Source organism: Globicephala melas, chromosome 5 (genome assembly GCF_963455315.2).
Source record: "Globicephala melas chromosome 5, mGloMel1.2, whole genome shotgun sequence".
Classification (NCBI taxonomy): domain Eukaryota; kingdom Metazoa; phylum Chordata; class Mammalia; order Artiodactyla; family Delphinidae; genus Globicephala; species Globicephala melas.
The window spans coordinates 110726369-110751720 of NC_083318.1; the positions used below are offsets into that span (position 1 = coordinate 110726369).

The following is a 25352-nucleotide window of genomic DNA, read 5'->3' on the forward strand; positions in this document are numbered from 1 at the left end:
TTTTTCTGCAGCAATTTGAGAAGAGATTGTTTTAAGTAAGTACGGTTGGGTCATTACAAAGAAATGAATCTTCACTGGAAAATGTGATGCTGGAAAAATAAAAGATACAAAATAAATATTATTAATAGTATAGTACCCGTGAAAAAAACTTTAAAAAAAGTGAGGATGGGAACCTTCATAAACTCTAATACGGCTGATATGATGAATGCACTCCAAGGGGTTGTCATGTTCCCCAAGAAGGACCCACAGCACGTGGGCATCCCGAGGCTGGCAGTGGTCCCAAAGTCTGGAAGTATTTTACCCCCAAAGCATCAACTGCTAGCAATTTTTGAGTCTGTTTTGTCTCTGCCCATGACAAGAATCAACTTGTTCCAAAATTCCACTAAGTATGTTTCTTTTATGTTAAAACTCTGCTGTTTCTGGGAAAGCTAAAAGCTAGAATTTTTTACACATGTGGACTAAAGCTATAGTTGGACCTTTCAGTTCCTTAACAGAATAAATATATATATTTTTTAAAGAACTACCACCCTGCTGCAGTTTATTCTGAGAAAGTCACTCTGTTTTTCAAAAAATTAAAAAAGTAAACCTTGTTTTTCTATACAATTTAACTTAAAAGTTCAAGAACATTTTGTTTTTAAGAAGAAAAACAAAAGTCAAGCATTTAATCTAAATTAATTGCGAGTTCAAAGAAAACTACTTAAGGGAATAGTGATGACTTCTATTTATGAATGCTTTTTTCTAGTCATCCCATCTATAAATACCTAGGTTGTATATTTTTTAAAAATTGATAATCACGCTATCACTGTTAAGTATTAAATACTTAAAACTTCACGAGACTAAATCCTGATTTCTTAGGCTTCTCTTTAAATACAGGTGAAATGATTTGGGACATCTTTATTTAATCCCCTGTGAAGCTATACTACCCAACTGTATGTCAGCCTCACACAACGAAGACAAATAGTTTGAAATCCCGGACAAGAAAGAGTACAAACCATGACATTCTAACACACCTGCCTCAATTACATAAAAAGTGGACAGAAAGTGAGAACGTCTCTAAGGTCTGAGATAAACAGAACTTATATCATGTGGCCTAATTGATAACAAAGTTACTATTTTAATAAGCATCATTTCCCTTTGAATCATTTCACTTACTTTACACCAAGATTTCTGAATCTCAGCATTACTGACATTTTTGGACCCAGAGAATTATGCTGTGGCTGTCCTGTGCACTGCAGGATGGTGAGCAGTTTCCCTGGCCTCTACCCACTAGATGCCAGTAGAATCCCCACCTCCAGTCAAGACTCCAGACAAAGAATGACTCCAGACATTACCAAGTGTTCCCTAGGGGTAAAAGTGTGCCCAGCTGAGAACCATGTCTTGACACTAAAGAAAACCCAAGAGTTAACATGGATAAAATCCTAAAACGTGATTTTATTTGAAGTGATTTCATAGAGACATAAAATACATCAATTAGTTGTACTAACCAAGTCAGACCTTGTAAATGGAGACGATACTACTAGGAAGATGTGATCATCCATTTTGAGGGATGCAAAGATTTCAGGGACATCGTTTTCACAACATGAATGCTAACTGGCACGTGACACCCCATTGCTTCTTCAATCAAGAAAGTTTTCAAGCCCATAAAGGGTAAGCAGGGGGGCTTCCCTGACGGCGCAGTAGTTGCGAGTCCACCTGCCGATGCAGGGGACACGGGTTCGTGCCCCAGTCCGGGAAGATCCCACATGCCGCGGAGCGGGTGGGCCCGTGAGCCATGGCCGCTGACCCTGCGCGTCCAGAGCCTGTGCTCCGCAACGGAAGAGGCCACAACAGTGAGAAAAGATAAGCAGGGCCCCTTGAAACTCTAGCACAAGTATCAGAATGGGCTCATTGACTGTTCATGATGAATTGCCTATGAATTGTTCAATCTCTATCCTGTGTCACAGATCAGACTAATTAAAATGAAAACAACAAATCTGAGTAGGAAGTAACCAGAAAAAAGAACATTAAAGTCAAGGCAGACAGTCTAAAATTTTGTTCCGGGACAACTCATGAACACATCTTAGCTCCTTTCTCTTCACCTAAGCAAAGCTGTTCTTGAGAATTTTTCAGAAAGCAGATAATTTTTTAAAAATCATTTTATGGAAAAAATTCAAGATGAACACTGTCCATTTAAAGGTTTGCATTAATCTTAAGAACAAGAAAAATCTCTTAGGCTATTTCAAGGCAAGATTTCATCTCTCTTTAAACTTACAACATAAACCAACCAAAAGACAGACTTGAAGTTTAAATATAAGTCCCCTTATAGTACAAATGTTGAATCAGTGCCTAGAAAACTACAGCTTTTAAGGATACCTGGCAATCTGAAAATATAACATCCAAAGCTGTGTCTATCAAAATGAAATCTCTAATTTTTCCAAATAAACATTTTATTTCTAAGTTTTAAAATATCTCTTTTCTTTGCATGTGGGAAATAATATTTTAACTTTTATAAGACATAAAAAGTGACAAAAGCGATACCAACATTTTATAACCACATGCCAAAATTTCAACGATTAACTCAATGTTTTGATTTCTTCAGTCTAATTGAAATCAGTCTTGTTTTTTTTCTCAGTGCTTGAGTTTCTGCTTCTAAGCAGACATGAGAAAGAAGCAGTGGAAATCAGAACAGCAAATTCTGGATTTCTGACGGCAACTATAATCTTTTTTCCTTCTGAATTCATTAAAAACATTTTCTTCCTCACTCTTCTTTCTTAACATAGATTGAAAACATACCACAGAGTTTTTTTCTTGCTTAACATTTTCCCATGTCTTTAAATATTCCCCCAACACAATTTTCAATGCCCACTACATATAAATTCTATGGTCAAATCATTTAACTGTTTTTTACTTTAGAGATTTTAAATTGTTTCCAATCTTTTGCTCTTAGTGCTGGGATGAAAATTTTTGTGCATAATTATGTTTGCATCTTCTATTATTTAGGATAAATTCCTAGAAGTTAATTTACTAGTTCAAATAGAAAAAATATTTTTGAGTTGTACATAATAAATTGCTTTCGATAAAGATTGTGAAATTTGCACTTCCATCACTGGAAGAGAATGCCTATTCACTGCACATTAAAAAATAACAGACATTTTCTGTTTTAAAAAAAACCTGTCAATTTTAAATATGAATATCTCATTGCAAATATGAATATCTCATTGCCTTAATTCACATTTTTATTAGCGAGACTGAACTTTTTTTATGCTTGCGATTTATAATCCTATCTTCTCAAATTGTCTGTTTGGCCCTTTATCCACTTTTCCACTGTAGTGGGGTTTTTTTTCATATTAAACTAGTATGACTCTACATAAACGCATATAACCCTTGCTTGACATCTAGAAATTTTAAGTCTTTTAAAAAATTTTTTTCTTTTTTGAATTTTATTTTATTTTTATACAGTAGGTTCTTATTAGTTACCTATTTTACACCTATTAGTGCATATATATCAATCCCAATCTCCCAATTCATGCCACCACCACCCCTGCCCCCACTTTCCCTCCTTGGTGTCCATACCTTTGCTCTCTACATCTGTGTCTCTATTTCTGCCTTGCAAACCAGTTCATCTGTACCATTTTTCTGGATTCCACATATATGCGTTAATACATGATATTTGTTTCTCTCTTTCTGACTTACTTCACTCTGTATGACAGTCTCTAAGTCCATCCACGTCTCTACAAATGATCCAATTTTGTTCCTTTTTATGGCTGAGTAATATTCCATTGTATATATGTACCACATCTTCTTTATCCATTTGTCTGTCGATGGACATTTAGGTTGCTTCCATGACCTGGCTATTGTAAACAGTGCTGTAATGAACACTGGGGTGTATGGACATCTAGAAATGTTTAATTTTTATGTCCAACCAATCAACATTTCCCTCTGATTTTTCCACTTCTTTACTACTTAGAAAATCCTTTCCCATTTCAACATAACTATTGACATATTTTCCTTTCATTCTTGTGTCTCATTTTGACACCTATATTTTTAAAACACCTGGAATTTCTTTTTGGTATGGTTATGAGGATGCTGATTTAATATTTGGTAGCATGAGAGCCCATTAATCATTATTTCCGAAATTTTCCTGCTTATTTTTCCAGATTAACTTTTAAAATCACTTTGTCAGGTATCGCTCCCCTCACTCCAAAACAATCTCATTTACATTCTTATGGAAATTGCAATTAAACTATAAATAAAAATCAGGAAGAATGTATAGAAGAATGTTGAGTACTAGGTGCTATCACACGTCCTCATCTTGTACCTGACTGTCATAGAAATGCTTCCTGTAACTCATTTGTTTACCAATACATGGACTTTTTGTTTCAGATAGGAATTTTTCTTTTTTTATTGTATTAGAGAATTCACCTCCCATTTTTATTACTAAATCTTTAACTGAATATAGATTTTGTATTTTGTCAAACGCCTTTGCGACATTTTGGGGGGACTGTGTATACTATCATGCTTTTTCCTCTAGATCTCATGTATAAACAGGTTTCTTAATAGTAAGCCATCCTTTAACTTGTCGTAAGTCTACTCATAACAGCATTATTCTTTAATGTGCTGGTGATTTGGATTGCTTGTGCTTCAGTTAACAAGTTTACATACGAATATTTCTAGTCTGGAGCCTTTTAAAAGACAGTTTTTTTGAATACCTATTAAAATTTCAGTGATTTCTATTTCAATTAGCTGTTCAACTTCTTTATTTTACTTACATTTTCCCTGAACAACATTTATTTGTAGATTTCCAAATCTGTTTCAGTTTTTAAATCTTTATTGAATTTCCTATTTATATGCCATTTATGTATTCTAATTTGCTTCAGCTTTGATTTTCATTTTTCCTTTCATTAGGTATCTTAAATATTTGTCTTCCCCATTTCCTGTCTTCACTGTGTCCACCAAAAATCAGCTATTTGATTTACCAAATCTCCTTTCTGTCTTGTGGTCTAATTTTTTTTTTTCACTTATTTGCAGGGTGAATCTTAAGATGTTTTGTGTTGTGATGTGCTATTAACTCAATTTGTAAAGTGTCTATTTCCATTCACACTGTGAACCTCTCTTGGGGCAGGCTGCTATGAAACGTTATGCCTTCTAACTCTTAATTTAATTAATTAGAAAAGCCATTGTAAACTCACTATAATCTACTGGAATTTTCAGAACATATTTTTTAAAATGTTGTTTATGTTTATGAAAACAACCCAGTAACTAGATCTGGTCTTAGAAAATTAGAAATTAATTGTGTTTTTCCAGAAGACACCATTCCAGTGTTTTATATTATTCATTCTCAGCACTACACAAGCCAAACACTTCAAAATAAATTATGTTAGAGGGAAGAAACAAAATGGAATGAAGAAACAAATTGAATGCTGGAAACTATAGTTTAATACAATGTAAATCTAAACAACTTAACTTTATTGAAATTAGGAAAAAATACATTTTAGAAGCCTCATGTTTCTTTTTAGGAATGATAATCTGATTGTTATGAAACTCAATACTTGTATAACTGCTATTCATGCATTCCTGCAATTTGCTCAATTTTTTTTAGCCTATTAGATTCCCTGGTATATTGTTACCATAATTTGGCTTGCATCTTCCTGTGTAATTTGTGTACATTTTTCAGAAATGTTGCTTAATTACCTCTATTGTTTCCTATGAAACTCAAATGGACATTCCTATAAAAGAACATTCTTTGAAATGCATTTTCTATATTATACATAAGTAGGGAGGAAAGGCTTTTCTGAAAGCATTAAATATCTTTTATTTTTACTTCTGTGATTTACCGAAACCCATAGACTCTACTGGTCAACAGATGTTCTTATTCTTAACTAGAGAATATCCCACTTAATGTAGGAAGCCTCTTCAACATACACTCTTTCCTCAGAAGTTTACATTTCCCTTCTGGTGCAACCACTGTGGAAAACAATACGGAGGTTCCTCAGAAAACTAAAAGCAGAATTACCGTATGATCCAGCAATCCCACTCCCGGGCATATACCTGGACAAAACTGTAATTCAAAAAGATACATGCACCTCTATGTTCATAGCAGCACTATTCATAATAGCCAAGTCATGGAAACAACCTAAATGTCCACTGACAGATGAATGGATAAAGAAGATGTGGTATATATATACAATGGAATACTACTCAGCCATAAAAAAAGAATGAAATAATGCCATTTGCACCAACATGGATGCAACTAGAGATTATCATACTAAGTGAAGTCAGAGAGAGAAAGACAAATATCATATGATATCACTTATATGTGAAATCTAAAATATGACACAATGAACCTACCTCTGAAACAGAAACAGAATCAGGGACATAGAGAACAGACTGTGGCTGCCAAGGGGGAGAAGGCTGGGGGAGGGATGGAGTGTGAGTATGGGGTTAGCAGATGTAAGCTTTTATATATGGAATGGATAAACAACAAGGTCCTACTATATAGCACAGAGAACTATATTCAATATCCTATGATAAACCATAATGTAAAAGAATATTTTTAAAAGTATATATATGTATAACTGAATCACTCTGTTGCACAGCAGTAATTAACACAACATTGTAAAGCAACTATACTTCAATTAAAAAAAAAAAGAAGTTTACATTTCCCTTCCAATAGCCATAAGAAGTATATGATAGATTTCTCTACATTTACTTTTGAGATATTTGGGTAAAGAGGCAGGTAAGCCACTTACATTTTTCATGATAAAGGCCAACACACACAGGCCTCTCACAAGTAGGACTGCTAGAATAACTTCTAGGGAACTATGAAATTCATATTAACTATGTAACCACTGTGGTACGGGGAGAGTTTAAAAGTAAGACAGACAGTGTGGGGCTGGAAACATCCTACCTGCTTCCCGTCCAGCGTGCAGAGCCTCTTCACCACTCCTGAGTCCAGTTTAATGGCTTCGGTGATATCTGTTAAGACCTGTTCGAAGGAATGAGCAGTCTTCTTATTCAGAAGGATCCGCACTGCTTTTCTAGGCTTCACTCCACTTCGAATCACAGTCACTAATTTGGGTTTGATGAAATCTTTACTTTCCTTCACTTCACTCTTCACTGAGGAGGGGGCAGCCACGGCTCGGGTGGTCCCACCCTTGATGTTCACAGACCAGTTTGGATTAATGTTTTTGGTGTAATCAACTTTACGAAATGGTTCATTCGACGCACACACGTAACTCTCACCTAAAAAGCAAAAATCAGTTTTATCAACGTGGTTATCCCCACCACAGGAGCGTTCTGTATGAAGCAAAAATGCTAGAAACCCATTAAGTGAATCCTCAACTTAACAGGTTTGGCATTCTACCCACACCCCTTTCTTTTCAATAGCATCTAAGTTGGTTGTGAGAGAACAGCATACATTAGAGTGAAATGCACTGGACGAAGAAACTAGAGATCTGGGTTTTATTCTGGTCAAATGTCACCCTGGATAGCGCAGCGTAAGGGATCTTAGTTTTCCAACCAGGGATAGAACCCGCGCCCTCGACAGTGAAAGTGCAGTGTCCTCACCACTGGACCACCAGGGAAGTCCCTGCACTTTCCTTCCCAACATCAGTATCTGTAAAGGGAAGTTGTTGAATCAGGTGAATTCTAAGGCACTCTCTACTTCCAAAAGTCCATTAACTAATTTAATTTTTAATGTCTCATTCTGGAAGAAATAACTATATCACAAAATAATACATTCTCATAAAGAAATAAAACTGTCTTCCTCTTCTTTCTGATTATAGATTTCAGCCCTAATCAAAGAAAAGTTACTACAAAATTCACATAGCTGACTAAATTCACATATTCAGTTATATGATCATTTACTCAATTAACGAAGCATTGCAAAAATGAAGGAAGAGTTTTGACAGCTCAAAGAAACATACCGAAAGCATTTTTTCCTTAATGAAAGAATATGAATTTAAAATAGTTTAAATAGACAAACTTTTCATCGTCTACTTAAATGAGGAAGGATATTTAGTAGTTAAAATGATGTATTCATTATTCATGTAGCCTTCTGCTTAATTTTTACTAAGTAAAACATAAAAACTATAGTATTTGTCAATTGGTTAACTGATTCAATGTTCATTAATTTTAAGTTCCAAAACTTTATGTTGAAAAATCACACTTTTTCTCTCAGGAAACTCAGAAGTCACCCACTTCTTTTTAGTCTCAACTTTCTGGCATGCAAGATAAAAGGATTACACTCTAAAATTTTCTCCAAGGTATCTTCTAACTCAAAAAGAATTCATTATTTTTTCACACATGCAGTTTAATGGACTCATTTTTAATATATAGATTTGCCTACAGGGAGAGAATATGCAGACAAAAGCATTTAAGATTTTGGTTCCTTAGGCAGTTACAGCTCTTGCTGTTAAACAATAAATTCTTATTCTTTGTTAGACACTAGGCACCTACAAGACTGATTAGAAGCAATCAGTCTTCCCCCAACCAGAGTCATGCTACTGTAGGGATTCTTGTTTAAGATTTGTTACCCCCCCACCAACCTGTCACTTCGCCATTACATCCATCCTGTTGAGGAACATCACTTCCTACTCAAACTCCTCAGCTAGAAACCTAGGCATCATTCCTCACCCTTCTGACTTCCCTACACACTGCATTCTGACATCAAGTTCTGTCCACTCTACCCTCTAAATATTTCTTAAAATGCCCCTCCCCTCTGCCCTCATCACCACCCACTTCCCACCTGGATCCATGTAAGAACCTTCTGTTTTCTACTCATTCCCCAGAGAGAGAACAAGTTTTCCAAATGATAGTGCATTCTATGTTACTGATATAGCTGAAAAAGTATATCCTAAAGTAAATGAACCTTGATTCACGGATAAAATACCACACTGTGAGAGAATTTTTTAAACTCTTACCAATACATATTAAAACTGCACTCACCAAAACAAGGAAAGGATAAACATTTCACTTTAAAATTAGACTTAAAGATATAAATGTGTTATGTCTCTCTCTCTCTCTCTCTCTCTCTCTCTCTCTCTCTCTCTCTATATATATATATATATATATATATCTCATACATGGATATATGAAAAATAAAGCAGTCCCTGAGGTCCGGAATTGATCTAACATTCACAGCTAGACCTCAATGTTACTATAACCTGATCTGACCTGTGGTCTTCTGTGGGATATCATCTCACAGAATATCTATATCAAATGAAGCCATTCTGGGACTATGATACAGTGACACAAAAATAAGGTCACTCAATGAGTGATTGCCACTTCGTTACCAACTATGGCTTTTTCCTAAATCTTGTCTGCTCTCACTGTAAATAGGATTTAATGAGATATTCAATCACAGAATTGTCCTTCCTCTGACAGCACCCAATACAGAATGAGTCCCTGCTTTCCTGGAACCAAAGCCCAATTTCTACGACAGCTCTCGCAGCTCTTACTGAGCTGCCCTGAGGTATCCTATAATGTCCATTCTTCCTTACTGCAATGAGTAGCAAACTCAACTTGTTCACCTCCAGGTATGTTCTGGGTGGTCTTTAGTTGAAGAGAACTGAGACACATACACACACACTCAGACATATTCATATTCTCCCTCTCTGTGTCTCTAAAAGCAGTTCTTTGACCATAAGACATTGGTGGGAAATCATTTTGTAAATAATGATCTCATGAATACTACACAGAAGAGGATTTGTGTTACAGAGAACAAACTAGTGGTTACCAGAGGGGAGGGGAGTCGGGAGAGGGGCAAAATAGGTGAAGAGGATTAAGAGTTACAAACTACTAGTTAGAAAATAAATAATTCACAGGAATGTAAGGTACAACAAAGGGAATATAGCCAATATTTTATAATAACTTTGTATGGTGTGCAATCTATGAAAATATCAAATCACTATGTTATATGCCTGAAACTAATATTGTCAGTCAACTATACTTCAATGAACTTTTTTTTTTTTAAAAGAAGATCTGTTTTCTGTATAGAAAGAGGATGGACAGAAGCAGGAAGTGGTTATACACCTTTACTGTTTTCAAGCACAGTGCGGAATAGAAAGTCTTTCCACCTCCTTTGACTCTCTCCAGCAGCATGCCTATGGCTTCCTACCACTGACATCTGTTCAGAGATACTCTGCATTACTTCATATTTAGCAGGTTGACAAACCAATTTTCAACAGTTGTGTAATACAACCTGGGTACTTGTTAACCATTAACTTTCATCCTTACTCAACCAAATGAACGGCCTCCTATTTAAGAGGCAAGAGGCTACTAAAAGCTAGGAACTCCCCAATTCCTTGTTCTCTGAAAACCGTCATCCCTACAGATGTATTTCAGTCTGTGCCAATTTCCCCGCCTCTTCTCCCTTTTCAGTGACAAGGGTACCCTCCTCTTATTCAACGTTAAGTCTCTCGCAACATTTGGGTCCTTCCTGCTCCTCGTGCCGAGGTTTCAGGCACATTCTCCTTCTCTCCTCCATTTAACTACACAGGGCTTTATAGAGTATCTCCCACTGTGGCACACACAGATCTTACCCCTCTTCGTTCCTCGTCCCCCTCCACCTAAATGTGCTTTGGCTTCCATTCACTGCCCAGCTCCTCATCTGGTTTCTCCCACTTCCTCGCCCACAATCGGCTCTTAAGCCACTGCAGCATCACCTTTGCTCCCCAGGCTGAAACACCCTGATCCCAACCACTTCTCTCCTAACTGCCAAATGCCAAGCACTTCTTGTAATTTCCCTTGGCGCCTTCTGAGGGCACTGGACACCAGTCACAATTCTCGTCCTGCGGGGCCTTTTCCTCCTCAGCTTCCAGGACCTAATTTCTTTTGGCTTACCTCTTACTTCTTTGGTAGCCCCTTCTCGGTCTGCTTTTCAGGATCCCCTTCTCCCCTGCATCCACCTCATCCTCCTTAGACTCTCTGTGCGCAGACACATCCCACGGCTTCAGTCACCACCCGGACTCTGAGACATCTCCAGCCCAGTCCTTTCTTGAGTTCAAACCACTTCAAGAGCATCTCTACGAGATCATCTACAGCTGTCTCGTGTACCACAAGTCTAAAACTAACTTCACTCCCCATGACTGCCACCCAACCTCAAACACTTCTCTTCTGGAATTCCCCAACTTAACGAAATCACCACCTACACAGTCACCCAGGCAAAAACCAAAACTCCTTTCTCTCTTCTTTTTGCCCCATATTCAACAGATTTAGCAAAACTGTTGACTTGGTCTAAGCATCTCTGGAACCCAACCCTTCAACCCTGCTCCCTCTCTTTTCTCCCCAGATTAGAGTAGTTCATGAGGCCCCCTCATCCTCCACAGAGCTGTCAAGACAGTATGGTACTGGCACAAAAACGGAAATATAGATCAATGGAACAGGACAGAAAGCACAGAGATAAACCCACGCACATATGGTCACCTTATCTTTGATAAAGGAGGCAAGGATATACAGTGGAGAAAATAAGCGGTTCTGGGAAAACTGGACAGGTACATGTAAAAGTATGAGACCAGAACACTCCCTAACACCATACACAAAAATAAACTCAAAATGGATTAAAGACCTAAATGCAAAGCCAGACACTATCAAACTCTTAGAGGAAAACATAGGCAGAACACTCAATGACATAAATCACAGCAAGATCCTTTTTGACCCACTTCCTAGACAAATGGAAATAAAAACAAAAATAAACAAATGGGACCTAATGAAACTTCAAAGCTTTTACACAGCAAAGGAAACCATAAACAAGACCAAAAGACAACCCTCCGAATGGGAGAAAATATTTGCAAATGAAGCAAATGACAAAGGATTAATCTCTAAGATTTACAAGCAGCTCATGTAGCTCAATAACAAAAAAACAAACAACTCAATGCAAAAATGGGCAGAAGACCTAAACAGACATTTCTCCAAAGAAGATATACAGATTGCCAACAAACACATGAAAGAATGCTCAACATCATTAATCATTAGAGAAATGCAAATCAAAACTACAATGAGACATCATCTCACACCAGTCAGAATGGCCATCATCAAAAAATCTAGAAACAATAAATGCTGGAGAGGGTGTGGGGAAAAGGGAACACTCTTGCACTGTTTGTGGGAATGTAAGTTGATACAGCCACTATGAAGAACAGTATGGAGGTTCCTTAAAATCTAAAAACAGAACTACCATACGACCCAGCAATCCCACTACTGGGCATATACCCTGAGAAAACCGTAATTCAAAAAGAGTCATGTACCAAAATGTTCATTGCAGCTCTATTTACAATAGCCAGGACATGGAAGCAACCAAAGTGTCCATCAACAGATGAATGGATAAAGAAGATGTGGCACATATATACAATGGAATATTACTCAGCCATAAAAAGAAACGAAATTGAGATATTTGTAGTGAGGTGGATGGACCTAGAGTCTGTCATACAGAGTGAAGTAAGTAAGAAAGAGAAAAACAAATACCGTATGCTAACACATATATATGGAATCTAAGAAAAAAAAAAGGTCATGAAGAACCTAGGGGTAAGACGGGAATAAAGACACAGACCTACTAGAGAATGGACTTGAGGATATGGGGAGGGGGAAGGGTAAGCTGGGACAAAGTGAGAGAGTGGCATGGACATATATACACTACCAAACGTAAAAGAGATAGCTAGTGGGAAGCAGCCGCATAGCACAGGGAGTTCAGCTCGGTGCTTTGTGACCACCTAGAGGGGTGGGATAGGGAGGGTGTGAGGGAGGGAGACGCAAGAGGGAAGAGATATGGGAACATATGTATATGTATAACTGATTCACTTTGTTATAAAGCAGAAACTAACACACCATTGTAAAGCAATTATACTCCAATAAAGATGTTAAAAAAATGTAAATCTGATATCTTTTGCCAGCGTCACTGCCTTTGGAATAAAGACCAAACTCTCCAGCATATTCACATACTTCCATCTCACCTCTCACCACTTTCCCACAGGCTCCTAAGTTAGTGTCGCACCAGTGTACTTGCCCTTTCCTTCCAAACTCGTCACACCCTCTTATTCTCATTCCTTCTTACATGCTTGAAATAGCCTTCCTCCTCCTCTCTCCTTACCTCTTTTTTTTTTTTTTTTTTTTACTGACCAGTCAAGATTAATTGCCCCAGCTAAGGAGGTAAAGTAACAGGAACTTTGCTATATTGCTGGAACTTCCATGTACTTTAAATTGGTTCGATCACTTAGGGAAAACAGGTGGGCATTATCTAGTGATAGATAAGCTGACAATATATACGTTTCCACCCCAGGAAAATACCCTGGAGAAACTGCTGTATATGGGCACCAGAGTACACACACACACACACACACACACACACTCATAGAATGGGCTCAGTAGCCAAAGATGATAACCAATCCACATATCCATCAGCAAGAGAACAGACACACAGATTGTGGTATATTCATATAACGTACTACTACTATGCAGTAATGGAAATGAACAAGCCAGCTATACACAACACCGTGGATGAATTTTACAAATAATGGTGACCAAAAGAAACAAAAAAATAGAATGCAGTAGGATTTAATTTCTTTAAGTTCAAAACTGACAAAAGTAAAACTATACTGATTAGGGATGCCTTCATCAGTGGTAAAAATATAAAGAAAAGCAAGAGTCAGGCTACCGTAACTTGGGAAGGGTTGTAACTAGGAAAGGACACAGGGAGAGCTTCTCGGATGCTGGCAATACTCTCTTTCTTTCTTTTTTTTTGGGTGGGGAGCATGCCATGTGGCTTGTGGGATCTTAGTTCCCTGACCAGGGATTGAGCCCGGGCCCTAGCAGTGAAAGCGCAAAGTCCTAACCACTAGACAGCCAGGGAATTCCCAATACTCTGTTTCTTGATAGTAGTCACAAAGGTGTTCACTTCATAATAACTCACTGGGCTGTACGCGTATGTTTTATGAATTTTCTATAGATATGTTTCATAATTTTAAAAATTATGTCACTCTTGTGTTCACTTGTATCCTGAGGCTACAATACGTCAACTTCTCATAATCCTTTATTCTTTATCTGTCTCTTCCGGTGGTTCTTAGAGAAGAATTTTTTTTTCGTCAGGTGATTTTGTTGTAGAAGCACAGTTGCCCAGGCCTCACCACAGTTCAACTGAACCAGAATCACTGGAAGGTAGCACCAGAACCTGTGAGTAAGACTTCCTAACTTCACAGGTGACTCTGAACAAAATCTCTGGTTACAAACTACTGCCTGGACTGGAAGCTCCTTGAAAACACTGACTGACTGACTGTCCCCTTCTTCATGTTACCCACACCTAGCCCAGCACCAACAGCAGGCACTCAAAAGATGTTTGTCCAAGTCATGACAAAAATGCATATTTCCAAAACAAACTTGTACGTCTCACGGTTTGGATTTGCGTTACTTCTAGGTAAAACATTTGCACAGTGTAGGTGTTGACACCCAGTGACCGTGAGAGGCTCAGGTCAGGCTCCTGAGGACATCATGTGTGGTCTGAGACACTCTTAGGTCATTCTACCCCATCAAAGGGCAAACTAAGGCACAGAGGAAAACAAGCAGGCTGTGAGGGCTGCCTAGTACCTACCAAGTTCTTTTTTTCACTTCACACCATCAAAGCACCAAGAGTCCATGCACATTTTAGTCCAATAAATGCACTGTGTCTTTCAACCAATGGAACATGTGTGTGGGTGTCTATGGGTTTGTGTGTGTATTATATACAAAATATATTTTAATAGCTAAATCAAAATAGTCCCTTAACATTTAAAATGTCAATTTACTGTTAGAAATTACAAATAGCTAAACGTTTATTTGCACAGTTGGAAGTTCCACAACAGAATGTTTTAGCCTACTTTTCTATCAGTTACTGTGAAAGTCTCTTATCCACCTCTGTTAAAATACTTACATTAACTGCCTAAAACCACTAATTAGCTTGTAATTACAAACTATTTTTGACATTTACGGCAGAAAATCAGTTATACAAAATTTGGACATTGAGACTATACCTAACTCTTGGAGCAGAAGAAAGCACTGAACTTTATGGTGAAAAAGAAAACTTGTTTACAAGTCTAAAGTGCAAGGACTATTTGTAGAGACATGGATGGACCTAGAGACTGTCATACAGAGTGAAGTAAGTCAGAAAGAGAAAAACAAATATCGTATACTAACACATATATGTGGAATCTGAAAAAATTGGTATAGACTGTCTTTTTCCAAAGCAGAAATAGAGACACATACATAGAGAACAAACATATGGGATACCAAGGGGGAAAGGGGGGGTGGGATGAATTGGGAGACTGGGATTGACATATATATGATATTGACACTATGTATAAAATAGATAACTAATGAGAATCTACCGTATAGCACAGGGAACTCTACTCAATGCTCTGTGGTGACCTAAATGAGAAGGAAATCCAAAACAGAGGGGATATATGTATACGTATAGCTGATTCACTTTGCTGTATAGTATAAACTAACAATATTGTAAAGCAACTATACTTCAATAAAAAAAAAAATAATAAAGTGTAAGGACTCATCAAGCTTAAGGAAAAGCCTCCCTACACACACACACACACACACACACACACACACACACACACACAGAGATTTAAATATGGTAACAGAGGAAAGAAAAGAAAGTATGGCTGACACTTAAGGTCTAATATCTGCAAAAATCTTAAAAACCTAAATTCTTTCCCAACTTCCAAAATTGAGAAAGAAATTACTTCCAAAGTAATGTAACCAAGGAAAATAAATTTGGGTATGTTGCATCTACAAGATGGTTTGATGTCCTTAATGAAGTACAGCATCTGTGAGACTGTCCTATCGGGGAGACAATAATGTGAATACCTCCATCTAAAGCACATCAAGGACACATTCCCACACCCAGCTGGTTCAGAAGAATACAGGGTAAAGAAAAGACAGACTGATTACTATTCTGTTGTGGCAAACAGCTTATTGGGTTTTCTACCCAAACTGTACAGTGCGCAGAATTTAACCTTATGGGAACCAGCATGGTAACATAAAGTACACTGCTCTCACCTGGATGCTGTTCCCTTCTGTACTCATTTGGTTTATCTCTGGACCACTGCTGGCACATTCACAAAATGAATGTAACAGCCTTTCCTACAGGGAGGGGCTGAGGACACAAGATGAGCTTTTTCACCCCTAAGACCAGTGCCCCTTCAACACATCTGAAAGCAACAGGCTGAAAATGACTGTGATACCCTCCACGGAGAAAGGTGTGGAGACATTACACTGAACATCTGGATATGTAGGAAGAAGTATGTCCACAAATCCACGCTTCAGCATTGACATTTGGGAGGAGTTAACTTAAGACCAAAGAAATTATGTAAAAGTAAAAACAAAAATGCTACTCACTAACCAAAAAGCCTTAAAGCTTACCCACTGAAAAAAAAAAAATTCTATCTAATCTCCATTATTTGTCTTCTTGCTGCTCAAACCTGAGCCAACTGTATCCCACAATCTACAAGCATTCACCTTGGCAATTTTAATTCTGTCCTTTTTTTTTCTGGCTGCGCCGCGTGGCTTGCAGGATCTGTTCCCAGCCAGAGATAGAACTGAGGGCCATGGCAGTGAAAGCCCAGGATCCTAACCACTAGGCCACCAGGGAACTCCCAATTCTGTAGTTAATTTGATGATAAGACCTAAAATGTTTATATCATCTTATTCTGGAACATCTGAATGTCTATTTCTAAATCAAGTGCAGCCAGGCCACTCCGTGCCCACAGCCTCAACTCCTTTGGCATCAAGTGGTGTAACTTTGCTGGGAGTTAATGAGGAAGAAGTGGACTTACTATATGTACAAGACATGCACAGAGAGTTAAGGCCAGAGGACATAATTTTACTCTGCAGGAATGAAGGCTTCTTAGCAGTGCAAAACTGACTCGTCACACGGCATTGTGAAATACAGCACAGCAAACTCAGCCTTCAGCACCATGGTCACACTGGGAACAGTTTAGTTTGAGCAAATAGCATCTGGAGCTTTATGTTGCTACTCTGCATTTTTATTGGTTATACAGTTTTGTTGGTTTTTAGGTTGTCTCGTTTGGGTTGTACTGGTGTGTAAGAGCTATATGCATAAGTACATCTACCTTTATAAATATTTAAGTGACAATGTATTTAAAGTAATTAAGGCAATGCTGGGCTTCTGCAACTTGGTTGTTAGATGTTTACATTGTTTTTCAATTTTAATTATCCCAAACCTTGCAAAAGTTTGAGAAACACTGCAATTTTAAGGATACTGAGAAAGAGATCTTCAAACCAAAATGTGCCCATCTTACACTTATTTGTAAGTAAACTGGGGCATAATGGATATAGGGTCAGTCCTTCAGTTGGCTCATCATCTGAGTAGAGGTAAAAACCTCCCTCAACAGAGTTCCCCCAGCTTCTGGAGATCTTTGCTTAAGACCTTCCTCCCTCACCGCCACCCCCCCAACCCTTTAAATCTCACTTTGAGTCTAAGAGGAAGACTTGGCTCCAGTTTTAAGCAAGTGACGATAGTGAGAATAGCTCAAAAAGATTCAGTGCAAGTGATGAAGGATTCAGAAACCAGATGTTTGTCAAAAAACAGTAGTGATGTTTAGGGGATGGGCAGAAGGGGGAAACCGTAAAGCATGACCACTGTCATAAAATGTCTGAAGGGCTGCCATGTTGCTCCACCTGGAGTCTTACGTAGCTCCAAACGGTGGCTCTAGAATTACGGGCGGAAGTTACAAGGATGCACATTTTGGTTTCAGATGCTGAGGACCACTCCCATTTATCGAAGAGACACTGCTCACCAGGACCCTGCTAAGTGTTACAAGGTTCATGTAGAACCTTCCAGCTATTGGCCTTGATCACTAAACTAAGAAGAGATGAGTTTAGGTCAGGCTATTTCTCAAGTTCGTTCTTTTGCAGAGGCTTGATGAAGAGTATAACCAGTAGTAAGTTTCCATAACTCCTTTTTCTTTTCCTGCTTCCTTAAGAGATGAGGTAGAATACTGTTAAAAGACCAAGATAATGGACAAGGATATTGGGGAAGAGAGCATCAATCACTGCCTTTCAGAAATAACGACATTGTTATTACATAAAAATTAACAAAGTAATCTGAGGTTTGTAAAACATACACAGTGGAGGAAGAAATAAATCAATGACAATTTAAAAACTTCTATTGTGATACATTTTGGTTGCAAGTGATTATAATTTAACCAACATATAAACAAATCGTAACATAGTAGGTCATAATTGTAGATTATTTTAGTTATGTTGAAACGTTAGTAAATGTTATAGTGTAATCAAAAGTACTAAAGCTGATCTCACAAATCAGTATTTTCCCATTCCTTGTCTTGAAGGTAGTAGCTTCTGACAAATTACAATATGGCTAGTCTACTGCTTCAGGCTGTAAGAGATATGGCAAACAGGGTAAAATAGCCTGGATTAGAGCAAAAATTATAGCATGTCAGTGAATGAAACAGTATCTAAATTCTAGCCTTAAATTATATTTCCAACTCATAGAATTTAAAAAGTATTGTAGAGGGACTTCCCTGGTGGCACAGTGGTTAAGGATCCGCCTGCCAATGCAGGGGACACTGGTTCAAGCCCTGGTCCAGGAAGATCCCACGTGCCGTGGAGCAACTAAGCCCGTGCGCCACAACTACTGAGCCTGTGCTCTGGAGCCCGTGAGCCACAACTACTGAGCCCACGAGCCACAACTACTGAGCCTACATGCCACAACTACTGAGCCCACATGCCACATCTACTGAAGCCCGTGTGCCTAGAGCCTGTGCTCTGCAACAAGAAAAGCCACAATGAGAAGCCTGTGCACCGCAACGAAGAGTAGCCCCCGCTCTCCACGACTAGAGAAACCCTGCGCACAGCAACGAAGACCCAATGCGGCCAAAAAAAAAAAGTATTGTACAATGCAGATTGTATTTAAACTATACGTGAAATAAATTTTCTAAAGACAATGCTTAAAATAAGAATGCTAAAAGATGAACAAAACTAAGTCTTAGCTAGGTCAGAGAACAAACTCAAAGCAGACGCTGAAAATATTAGGGGGCTTAGAATAGTCCTGGGATTTAAACATACATTCAAAATAAAGGTACAAAAATTTGATTATGAAAGATGTCCAAAGAGAAAAATCACGTCGGGCATCTCAGACACTAGTGAAATTGATAAATTGTTAACATACAAATATACTGCATCTCTTTTTTCTTGAATAAAAACTTATTTCAAAACTGAAATATGAAGGGGCAAGGAATATTTGCCTTTTGCATGACCTTATTTGACCTCTGCAAATCTAGCCAACTGTCCAGCTGGCTGTCTTAACTAAGAAAGATTTTTTAAAAACCAATATCCACCTATTCCCACCTATCAGAATACCTTATATATGGCACAAAAGTAAAATTAATCATCAAACATCAAGTGCCAGAAGTATTTATTGTTAGGATAAATGAATTAACAAAATGACCATGGTCTCAGCCCTCAATGGGCCTGTAAATAATTTTCCCTTTCCTGAGAAGATTCTATGGGGAAGAGCCTCCTATATGTTATTGAGGGTTTAAGAACTCCATCTAAACCCAGGTAACCACATTCAATCACAAAACCTGGCCAACTTTTAGAGACACGGAGCCAGACAGATCATTTCTCTTTCCCACTTCCAGAAGCATTTCCCAAGATCACTGAACTTTAAAGGGGAAGCAGCCTTAGCAATTACCTAACCTTCCTCATTTTGCAGATAAGGAAACCAAAGTCAAGCAAGACAACTCTGCAGAATTTGAATGCACAGACCCTACTATGCCGGTGTATAGGATAATGTATGGTTCATTTCAGGAACCATACACAAAACATCCTAAAACTGTCTTTACATCTGCAGTGACTGAGGAACTACCACCATCTTCATTTTCCAAATATAAATGACTAACAGGTTTGGCTGCAGCGGTGATGCAGCTCTAGACTGCTGATACATGACCTATGCACACTTCAGGGGTCAGAATGGACCCCATCTCACAGGTGGTAGAACATAGCAGTTAAGAATACAGAAGTTGAAAGGCCAAGGAGAAAGGCCTCAGGTTCCAGCCCCACTTCTTCTGACTGGTACAAGGGGACAATTTCTCTATCCTCTGAGTCTCAGTCTCCCCAGCTGCAAAATGGGGAAGACAATGCAGCCATATTCCAAAAGGGATAACAAGGGTGAGATAAAACACAAAGTATCTCACATAATGATTGCATATAAAACATCTAAAAAATGGTAGCAATGTTGAGAAGAATAGGATCCCTAATCCTTAGGGTAATGGTTTACTTTATCAATAGAAGAGACAAAAACAGAAGTGGTAGGAGCATGGGCGAGTAGGGATGAGAAGAGACCTAGCCAGGCAGTATAGACCCAGAGAAACTCCCCTGGCCCTCTCTACAATGAAGAAAGCAGTTTGACAATCACTAGTCAAGGGAATATCTAGTTTCCCTTATTTCATATGACAGGGCCATAAAATGTCCATTTCCATAGTTTAAAACCTCATGAAATAGTGATCTTTTCTTATAACTACCAGTGTATCATTCTGTCTGACCCTCATCTCATAAATGCTCTCCCAAGTATTTCCCTTCTTCCCCCAACCCTTTAGAATTCTTTATTCTGCAAATGAAAATTTCTCTTCCCATTACCTCTGGAAAGAGCTTATTATGCTGCTGCGTTATAGCAGACCTGAGTTCCCCTGTTTTGAGGAAATGAGAAGAAGAAAACAATCAGATTTATAGAAGCAAGTACTGAGGAAGAGTCATTCTCTCCACAGCGATGAGTCAGCAGAGCATCTCTGATTTATCTGGACTATAATCCAATTTTTCAAAATACATATTTTCACAAATACATAGAAACAACCTTATTCAAACTTAATTCATACAAAACTTCCCTTGACAATCAAGAGACTTAGAGGTAAAGTCATTTCCTGGTTTATTTATTTAATGAACTTATTGTGTCCAAGATCCCTAACCTCACGGCATGCTTAGTCTAGTGCAAAAAACAGACCCAATATACCCGTAATTATAAAGGTAAGTGTTACAATAGAGGAAAGGAAAAATGCTGTGAGTAAGCAAATGGCAGAGTTCTAAGCCTGACCTCAGGCCTTGGTTCCAACATCTGTTCCTCGGGCAATCCTTTTCCATTGTCCTGGCCAGTGTGGTCCTCCTGCCCCAGCTCATTACCACTTCACTTACAGCCCTGCAGCTGGAACCATCGTGTGTGTGTGTGTGTGTGTGTGTGTGTGTGTGTGCGCATTCACTCTCCCTCTCCCTCTAGAATGTGAGCGTTCTAGAACTGTACCCCCAGCACCTGAAACAACAACAACTATGCTCTCAATCGACAACAGTTTGAGACCAATGCCCCTGAGGTCTGGGAAGAAATTTCATAGAAAGATGATATTTGAAGAGGGTCTTGGATCTAGGAGGATCTAGGAGTCTGCCAGGTAGAGAAGGTTTTGCAGACTGATGATTCAGTGTTAAACTGCTATGTCCAATCATCATGCTTGCCTTATATAAATGTGTACTGCTTTTGACTACTATGTGCAGATACCTTACATCTCACGGGTTTATGTTGCCTTCCTCACTGTAACAAGTGCCAAGAGCTCAGTTTCTATTATTACTCTAAAAATCTATCATTCAAGGGGATAAAACCTATAGTCTGAGTTCTTATGCATTTTTACTTAAATGTTAACTTAATTTTTACTTAAATGTAAACTCATTTTTACTTAAATATAACTGTCACCATATTTTGGTTTAACACCTTCAAAGAGATTGAATAACCAAAGAGATTCAATAAACTAGGCTTAGTAGGAGAATCTCAAAAACTTCAAATGCTTGATTTTCTTAGAACTTTATTTTTCTTAAATTCAAGTTAATTCAAACTAATTTTCAAGTTAACTTAATGGAAGTTTTCAAGTTAACTTAATGGAAGAATGGAAGTGTCACCTGTCAAAATAATCAAAATTCTCTCACATGCCAAAAAATCCAATCAGTTTATTTATTGGTGACTGAGGAGTAAACTGACATATTACTTTGGAATGAAAGAGGCAGACACGGGTAGCTCTTAATTTTTTGGCTCCTGTCAAAACACTTCATCAGAGCCATATACCCACTCCCTGCTGTGTAGGACATTTGCAGCTTTGTCGATTTTCCGGAAGATAGGTTCTGGGTAGGGAAAGGCAGCCCAGGCCATCAGACACTCAATGAATAACCACTTAGGCAGGGGAAGGGTATATACTTTTAGACCAGAAAGGATCTAACTTAGGTGATCTGCCAACCTCTCTTTCAACAGAAAAGGTCACTAAGGCTGAGAACAGAGGTGAATTTTTCTCAAATCCACAGAACCTAGGGACCCCAACTTGGTCACGCATTGTTTCTACCGTCCTTGGGCATCTCTCTTTGGGACATCAAAATAATTATAGCTTAAATGTTCTGAAGAAGAGAACACTCACGGAAAAAAAAAAAACTGAGACCAAGAGTTCTGACTGAGAACTTAGGAAGGTACCATCCAGACATCTTCAGCTGTCTTATCAGAGATGTGACACGGTTGGCTGGCTCATGGCTTCAGACATCTCAACCTGATTTTCCCAGTACTGACTGTTACGACTCACAGTCCTCCTTTGAGAGAAGGTCCCCACCCAGTTGTAAAGACTAAACAGGATTACAGGGACGCACAGCACTAACTCATTGAAATTAATGCAGCAAGGGGAGCTAAAACAATAGGGCTCAAAATGCCTGCTGGTTTAGTGTAGCACAGGAGTACCAGCCTGCCTACACCTGAACAGTTTTTGGTCTCCAGAGACTCTCAAGGGCAGAAGAAAAAAATCTGGGCCATGCAAATTTCTTTTGTCATCTGAGTTCAAAGGGACTGAGGCTCTGAGTGAGTGTTCATGCCTAGCTATCTTGAGTCATCACTTTCTATTCTCCACTGAAAACATTTTAGGAAAACAACGTTTTGGGAAAAACAGTTTCTCCTAAACTACAAATTTCATGGAATGGAAGAGGCAAATGAGAGATCAGCTGAACATAATGGTGTAAAAAATACTATCAGAATCTTTATTAAAAATGATGAACTAAGATGAAACAGTCAATTTTGACAACATGGGAAATACCACAGACCTATTTTTACTGATGCAAAGAATAACTTCACAGGTAGCTGGTTAGTTCTTCTGCATGATAAATCTGAACATTCGAGTACACAATTTTAACTAAAAGTTGAAACTATTTAAATTCTTGAATAGTTGATAGTAAACATTGATGGTTCTTTTCTTAAAAACCGCCTAGAAACAGGGTATTCCACTCATTTTGTGGGAAATTCAAGACTTAGACAAAGATCTATTGTCAGACAGAATGCCACTATGACAAAAGAAGTGCTCAAATTTTCTTCTTTTGCAGTATTTGTAGTATATTTAATAAAATGTAATTTTATTATATTTGAAACAAGTGGGCAATTGGCTATACTAGGGAAACATTTCCATGGTGCAAATATTTGTGTTCTATCATTATTTTTCATATTGTGGTGTAATTTGGACTCTACATATGCTTATGGTTCCCCCTCCTCCACCAATCAGTGAATGAATGATTCAAAGGATATTTATCAACCTTCAATTTATAGTTGAACCTACAGTTTGAGAATCAGACTCAGTGGACAATGCACCACTTGGGCAATAACAAACTCAATGTACAATATGTGCTCTCACTTAATATGCATAATGGACACCTTGACCATCTTCCCTAGGATCATGTTCACCTCTGGAGTACATTCATTTCATGTAGCAAATACACTGTTAAAATTACTTCTGAGAAGGATATTAAAACTACTGTCCCTCCTCAGACCACACCAGGCACAGTATCCCAAGGGCATGTGAGTAATGAGTGTTTAAGTAAAAGAGGCATTGCCTTGATTCTTGCACAGGGCTACTAATCTAGCTTTGGGTCAATCAGAAAATTCATTACTCAGTTTTGAAATATCTAGGCAAATGTAGCTTTTAAGTATGTAACAGGATAAAGCAATAAAGCCCTTTTAACAATGTATCTTCATTTTATTTATACTCCTCTGGTTGTCATCTCCTTCTCCGGAAGCCTTTAAAACCAAAACACTCAGGTGAGCAGGAGAATTTGTGAAGTCTCTCTCTGTCTCTCTGTCTCTCTTTGTGTCTCTCTCTGTGTCTCTCTCTGTGTGTCTCTCTCTCTCTCTCTCTCTCTCTCTCTCTCTCTCTCGACAACTTAGTTTTGGCTGGGTCCTCATCTAGCCAGGGCAGGGAAGACTTTTGGTAACAGTGACTAAATAGAATCTCAACCACTTTCAGGACTCCGCAGTGTGGCTACATCAATTTATTAAAAGTGAATTGTAGATGAAAGGCCATATACTGCAGGTCCTGTATGACAAGGCATGTTGCTTAAGCTTCTCCATGTGTAAAATGGACAGTGTCTTCAGAACATAAGAACATGATGTGCTAATATAAGAAAAATAGTTGGCTTCAAGTTCAGTTTCCTTCCCCTGCCAAGCCAACATTGCTATGACTACCATAGCAATATGTGCCATTTGCATTAAGAAAGATGCATGAGAGCAGACTGTATATAAACACACAGTCAGCACATACTTGGGTTCTGTCTGATCTTTATGGGTGGTGTTTACGTCTGGATATAGGTTCTTAACTACTAGTAATGCTTTCTCTCCCTGAAGTGAAAGAAGAGTAAATACTGCAGGAATTCAAGGATGACACAACATACAGCCAAGCAGTCCCTTCGAGTCAAGCACGGTTGACACCCTAGGCCTAATTTATAAGGGGCCCCAACTGCTGATTCCAATGGCCTTTGTCACCCTAACTAGCTACTTTCAGTAGGGGAGGATGCAGGAGAGATTGACCTTGATTCACCTCAGTATCAACCAAACGTGGAAAACCCTTTAGCACAACGGTTCTCAATCTCTGCAGCACATTCAAATCTCCTGAGGAGCTTTGAAAACTCCAGATGCCCCGACCACAGGCCAAACCAATTACATCCAAGTATCCGAGGATGGGACCCAGACACCCATATTTCTTAAAGTCCCCAGTGATCCAAGATGCAACCAAGGTTGAGAACAACTGTCTTGGATCGCCCCTCCTGACCTCATGGAACTTCTGCTGCAAGGCAAACCAGGAAAGCCAACCTAGAGTGTTTCACAACCACGGCTTCTGAGTAAAGCAGGTGCAACAGGGTCCTGAACACTGAAACACAGGTGCCGGCACTGAGCTCCACACAGGGGGCTGAACAGACAGCTTATGAGCTAGAGGGTTACCCAGATCCTCACGTGAGGCTTTGCACTTCAAAAAAGCAAAAAACAAAAGCAAGTCCGCCAATCTTAAGAGATGTCACCAAATCCCCTT

At 38.5% G+C, this 25352-nt stretch overlaps 1 protein-coding gene across 11 annotated transcripts in view; it reads right to left on the reverse strand.

Moving 5' to 3' along the window:
• DCLK2 (doublecortin like kinase 2) overlaps positions 1–25352 on the reverse strand; it is a 277071-nt gene that overhangs the window by 130292 nt on the left and 121427 nt on the right. For all 11 annotated transcript variants that reach the window (XM_030878194.3, XM_030878193.3, XM_030878189.3 and 8 more), the window contains exon 2: positions 6887–7221. In XM_030878194.3, the coding sequence (XP_030734054.1) occupies positions 6887–7221 (335 nt within the window). The remainder of the gene's footprint in view (positions 1–6886; positions 7222–25352) is intronic.